The 6,641-nt window shown below is 37.8% G+C and overlaps 1 protein-coding gene across 1 annotated transcript; it reads left to right on the top strand.

Moving 5' to 3' along the window:
• Positions 1 to 1,873: 1,873 nt before the first annotated feature.
• On the top strand, positions 1,874 to 6,641 carry GLOD4 (glyoxalase domain containing 4; the record flags this gene model as incomplete). The annotated part of the gene is given in 4 exon segments (XM_087717002.1): positions 1,874 to 1,960; positions 3,319 to 3,432; positions 4,341 to 4,426; positions 5,847 to 6,641. Coding segments are annotated over 4 exon segments (354 nt in total), but the record flags the coding sequence as incomplete, so codon positions are not given.

The raw sequence follows: 6,641 nt of genomic DNA, 5'->3' as shown, positions 1-6,641 counted from the left end.
CCTTCATGCTTTGAGATATCCGGACTTCAATTCCCAGAATTCTTAAGCCACCACATCCTAAAGTACACAGGCTGGGGAATTCTGGGAATTGAAGTCCACCCCTCTTAAAACTGTCAAGAAACATTGCTCGATTCCTTCCATCTGAAGTGCCCTCTGGAATAGTTGGACAGCCTGTCCATAAGGCACCGCCAAAGTTAGGATTATGGGAAGAGAAGTGCAAATGCAGTTGAAGGGCTGAATGAAGCCCTTCATGTTGAATGAAGCTCTTACAACTCTAGCAAAACTTTATTGTCAAGCCTGTTACTCCTCCACTCAAGAACGGATACCTGAGTTAGGAATGGGTTGCTAAGTGAATCTGGCTTCCCAGAAGGTTGCAAAAGGGGATCCCGTGACTCAGGGACACTGCAACGGTCATAAATATGAGTCAGTTGCCAAGCACCTGAATTTTGATCATGTGACCATGGGGATGCCGTTAAGTGGAAAAACATACATAAGTCAATTTTTTCATTGCTGTTGTAACTTTGAATGTTCCCTACATTGTAAATTGTTGTGAATTGAGGGCTACCTGTACAGTGTAACAGTCCCACTCTGATGGAGGGCTGCAGGAGGCCGTCGCGGCTCAAAACAGCCTTGATGAGTGGCGTTGAGTTGGCCAAGCGCCCCCCGCTCTCCTGGGCCCCCAAGATCAGACACAACCCTGATGCAGCCCTGAATGAAATCGAGTTTCACACCCCTGGCATAGAGAGACCGAACCATAGTTTCAACAGGAAAACTGTGAACATCCTAGACGAAGCTAGTAGTAACTCAACAGTAGTAACTGTGAGGAGGATCTTGGAATCCTAGGGGGCAACCATTTAAATAGGAGCCAGCTGTGTGCAGCAGCTGCCAAAAAAGCCAACACAGTTCTAGGCTGCATCAACAGAGGGAGAGAATCAAGATCACGTGAAGGGTTAATACCACTTTACAAGGCCTTGGTAAGGCCACACTTGGAATACGGCATCCAGTTTTGGTCGCCACGATGTAGAAAAGATGCGGAGACTCTAGAAAGAGTGCAGAGAAGAACAAGAAAGAGGATTAGGGGACTGGAGGCTAAAACATATGAAGAACGGTTGCAGGAACTGGGTATGTCTAGTTTAATGAAAAGAAGGACCAGGGGAGACATGATAGCAGTTTTCCAATATCTCAGGAGTTGCCACAAAGAAGAGGGAGTCAAGCCATTCTCCAAGGCACCTGAGGGCAGGACAAGAAGCAATGGGTGGAAACTAATCAAGGAGAGAAGCAACTTAGAACTGAGGAGAAATTTCCTGACAGTGAGAACAATTAACCAGTGGAACAGAAATTGCCTCCAGAAGTTGTGAATGTCCCAACACTGGAAGTCTTTAAGAAGATGCTGGATAGCTATTTGTCTGGAACGGTATAAGGTTTCCTGCCTAGGCAGGGGGTTGGACTAGAAGACCTCCAAGGTCCCTTCCAACTCTGCTATTGTATTGTAAGCTAAATCCAAAAATGGTAGAGAATTCCTGAAAGCTTGACATTCAGACAGATCCACCATCGACAGGCAGGTCGAAATAAGCCATATTTGCAAACTGCCACAAGAAGACAACCAAAAACTAAGAAGGGAAACAAAGCAGAAAACATCCTCTCCTGCATTCTACACCCAGATAAGCAGGGATTAACACCAGACAAATTTGCTTGGGCGGAAAATAAGTAGAAAGCCACGCTCCCAAGACAGACCGACTACCAGAATAAGACTCGACGTCCCACCAAAATTTACAATCCAGATGTTTTTGCATCCTGAACTTCCGTGTCATTTTGTGTGGCCTTTTTTTCGTAAACCCGATTGTTCTTATTTTTATTTTGTTTTTAATTCTAGTGTAAACTCGAGTTGCAAAGCATTGACCAGGATGTGGATCACGGCACAGCCTTCGGACGAATCGCCTTCTCTTGTCCGAAGGAAGAGGTAAGATCTCAGGGATACAAGAGACGCAACCGAAGCCCAGTGTGCAGTTGTGGGTGTGGTTGGAGTTAGAGTAGGAAGGTCTATTTTGTATTCACAGGGAGTCCTCGATTTACGACCAACATTTCTGTGGCTAAGCAAGGCTGTTGTTAAGCAGGTTTTGCCCCATTTTATGACCTTTTCTGCCACCATTTCAAAATTCTGTTTTGAAAATCTTTTTGCGTTTTAAAAACTCTAGGTTTCAAAAAAAAACCTTTTTACATTTTGAAAATGCTCTGTTTACGCTTTGAAAATGCTTTCCTTTTATGAAAATCATTTTATGTTCTGAAAATTCTTTCTACATTTTGAAGACCTTTTTACGTATTAAAAAATCTTTACGTTTCAAAAAACCTTTTTACATTTTCAAAATACTTTCTTTTTACATTTCAAAAATACTTGGTTTATGCTTTGAAAATGTTTTCTTTCCATGTTCTGAAAATCATTTGATGTTCTGAAAATGCTTTCTACATTTTGAAAACCTTTTACGTATTAAAAAATCTTTTTACGTTTCAAAAAAACCTTTTTACATTTTCAAAATACTTTCTTTTTACCTTTCAAAAATACTTGGTTTATGCTTTGAAAATGCTTTCTTTCCATGTTCTGAAAATCATTTTATATTATGAAGATTCTTTCTTACGTTTTGAAAATCTTTTTACGTTTTAAAAACTTTTTACCTTTCAAAAGATATTTTTACATTTTCAACATACTTTTGTACGTTTTGAAAATATGTTTACGTTTTGAAAATGCCTTCCTTTCATGTTCTGCAAATAATTTTGTTATGAAAATTCTTTTAATGTTTTGAAAAAATTTTACGTTTTAAAAACTTTTTATGTCTTGAAAGATCTGTTGACATTTTCAACATACTTTTTTACGTTCCGAAAATGTTTACGTTTTGAAAATGTTTTCCTTTCATGTCCTGCAAATCATTTTATGTTATGAAAATGCTTTCTACGTTTTGAAAACCTTTTTACGTTTTAAAAAACTCTCCTTACGTTTTGAGAAACCTTTTTACATTTCCAACATTCTTTTTACCTTTCGAAAATACTTTCTTTACGCTTTGAAATGCTTCCTTTTCATGTCCTGAAAATATTTTGGTTGTGAAAATAATGTCCTTTTACATTTCGAAAATACTTTGTTTACGTTTCAAACATGCTTTCTTTTCATGTTTTGATAATATACTTTCTTTTTCTGTTTTGAAAGTTCTTTCTAGAAGGGGAGGCCTATTGTTTGCAGCAAACTGGCCATGCCTCTCTTTATATTTGGTCTCCTCTCTTTCCCTCCTCCCCAAATTTCTTCTTCCTTGGATCCTGTTCCTCACCAAGTTGCCTGCAATCGAAGCCTTAATGAAAAAGGAGAACCAGAAAATTTTGACGCCTCTTGTGAGCCTGGACACACCAGGGAAAGCAACGGTGCAAGTCGTCATTTTGGCCGATCCTGTAAGTGCCCTTAAAATAAATATGTTACTGGATTGTGAGTCAAACTTTGTTCATTTCCAGTCCCTGCCTTTTTTTCAGAGATAGACTGCTCCTGAACAAAGCAATAGCACTTAGACTTACCATATTTTTTTGGAGTATAAGACGCACCGGAGTATAAGACACACCAAGATTTTGAAGAGATTATTATTATTATTATTATTATTATTATTATTATTGTTGTTGTTGTTGTTATTATTATTATTATTGTTATCAGAATTGTATCACAGCGGCCAGTTGTTTCGCCGGATTTGGCATTGGTTACTAGTCGGGCCCCACCCAGGGGCCTAGGACGTCGTAACGTATTTTCGTAATATGCGTGCAGATCCAAGCAGTGCAGCTTTTTGCATTTGACTGATGGTGATTTTGTCAATTTTTAACTGTTTAAATGTATTATTATTATTTTATTATTATTATTATTATTATTATTATTATTATTATTATTATTATTTTTTAAAGCCCTCTGCAGACCTCCCAAACCCTCTGCACACCTCATTTTTTGCCAAAAAAAAAGGGCATGCATAGCCTTTAGGAGGCTTGTAGAGTGCTCCTGTGGCCTGGGGGGGGGGGGGGAACGAGCAAAATATGGCCCATTTTTCACTCATTTTTTCTCTCCCCAGCCCCCAGGAGCACTCTACAAGCTTCCTAAATCCTAAGCACGTCCATTTTGGCAAAGGGGCGGGGTTTCTGGAGGCCAAAAATACTGCATTCAGTGTATAAGACGCACCCAGATTTTCACCCTCTTTTTTGGGGGGAAGGTGCATCTTATACTCCAAAAATACGGTACATACCGCTTCACAGTGTTTTTACAGTCCTCTCTAAGCGGTTTACAGAATTGGCCTCTTGTACTGATCCTCATCGATTTCTCGTAGGATGGCCACGAAATCTGCTTCGTGGGGGACGAGGCCTTCAGGGAGCTCTCCAAGGTGGACCCGAACAGTGAGAAGCTCTTGGACGAGGTGAGTTGGGGTCCTCTCTGCCAGGTCTCTTGATAATGCGATGACCTGGGGGCACCGAGGCAACACAGGCGGCTGGCAGTTCAAATTGCCCCTTTGTTGCTTCAAATTCTATTCTATTCTATTCTATTCTATATTCTATTCTATTCTATTCTATTCTATTCTCAATATTCTATTCTATTGCTATTTCTATTCCTATTTTTATTCCTATTGCTATTCTATTCTATATTTTATTCCATTCAATTCTATTCTCCGTAAAAATTCTACTCCTATTCCATTCTATATTCTATTCTATTCTCAATAAAGATTCTATTCTATTCCTATTTCTATTTTTATTCCTATTGCTATGCTATTCAAATATCTATTTCTATTCTTTTCCTATTTCTGTTCTATATTCTATTCTCAATAAAGATTCTATTCTATTCCTATTCTATTCTATTCCTATTCTATTCTAGTCTATATTCTATTCTAGTCTATTTTATTCTCAATAAAGATTCTATTCTATTCCTATTTCTATTTGTATTTTTATTCCTATTGCTATTCTATTCTATATTTTATTCCATTCCATTCTATTCTATTCTCAGTAAAGATTCTATTCCTATTCCATTCTATATTCTATTCTATTCTCAATAAAGATTCTATTTTATTCCTATTTCTATTTTTATTCCTATTCCTACTGCTATGCTATTCTATATCTATTTCTATTCTTTTCCTATTTCTGTTCTATATTCTATTCTCAATAAAGATTCTATTCTATTCCTATTCTATTCTATATTCTATTCTAGTCTATTTTATTCTCAATAAAGATTCTATTCTATTCCTATTCCTATTTGTATTTTTATTCCTATTGCTATTCTATTCTATATTTTATTCCATTCAATTCTATTCTATGTAAAGATTCTATTCCTATTCCATTCTATATTCTATTCTATTCTCAATAAAGATTATATTTTATTCCTATTTTTATTTTTATTCCTATTCCTCTTGCTATGCTATTCTATATCTATTTCTATTCTTTTCCTATTTCTGTTCTATATTCTATTCTCAATAAAGATTCTATTCCTATTCTATTCTATATTCTATTCTAGTCTATTTTATTCTCAATATTCTATTCTATTTCTATTCCTATTTCTATTTTTATTCCTATTGCTATTCTATTTCTATTCTTTTTCTATCTGAATAAAGATTCTCTTCTATTCCTATTCCTATTCTATTCTATTCTTTATTCCGTTCCATATTTTCTTTTCTTTTCTATTCAAGGAAGGGAACAATATTTAAGTCTTTAAAGTCTTTAAGAAGATGTTTGTCTGAAACGGTATAGGGTTTCCTGCCTAGGCAGGGGGGTTGGACTAGAAGACCTCCAAGGTCCCTTCCAACTCTGCTATTGTATTGCACTGTATTTATTTAATTTTTCTTCCTTGCAGCAATGGCGGCCGATAAGAGCCACGAGTGGTTTGCCAAACACAACCGTCCCAAGCCTTCGGCTTAACCCACCTGCGATTCCTTTCCAAACCTGGCGAACAGGAAGTTTAAATCCCACCTCTGCGGGATTGCCAGATTTTTTCTTTTCTTGTTCAAGTTTCTTTTCCCCGCCTCTTCTGGGTCCTGCAGGGTTTCGCAGTGAGGGAGGGAGGGTGTGTGTGTGTCTGTATCATTGTGTGTTCCAGTTCACACAACCCTATTACGTTTCTCGTCCTGATGAAAAATCAGGAGAAATGTAGTACTACTTTGGCTGGAAAATTATTTGCAACGGATTACAAGGAAGATCTCTGGACCTGCCAGCTAAAATGGAGATTTTGTTGTTGTTGTTTTCTCAAACCCTCAATTTAATTCTAGCAAACTGACATTCCGTTCCGTTTAACGTGGCTTGAATTTTGAGTGGGCAGACAAGTGCCAGATTTGGCGGGGAGGGTTCAGAGTTTCAATGTGCCGTACTTTCCGCCGGGCAAGATACTTGATTACAACTGCCGTTGTGATTTTTTGGGGACCCACCTTTTTTCCTCTTCCCCTCCTCCACCCCAAGCATTAGTGCATATTCCATCTCCCAACTCAAAGGTTTATAAGCCACAGAGGCAGCTCAAAGAAGTCACAAGCGCTAAACCTGGTTCAGAGACCAATTGTGGAGGGGAAAAAAACCTGGATGTTGAGAATTACACTAGCCTGCAGAGTCTCGAATCTGAGACCTGTGGAATTAAAACAAAAAAAAGCTTATAAAAA

The sequence above is a fragment of the Thamnophis sirtalis genome, unplaced genomic scaffold (genome assembly GCF_051295495.1).
Source record: "Thamnophis sirtalis isolate CommonGarterSnake01/CBP01778 unplaced genomic scaffold, rThaSir2_p1.2 scaffold_5, whole genome shotgun sequence".
Classification (NCBI taxonomy): domain Eukaryota; kingdom Metazoa; phylum Chordata; class Lepidosauria; order Squamata; family Natricidae; genus Thamnophis; species Thamnophis sirtalis.
The sequence above is the reverse complement of the archived record's forward strand: the minus strand, read 5'-3'. Positions and strand labels throughout refer to the sequence as shown.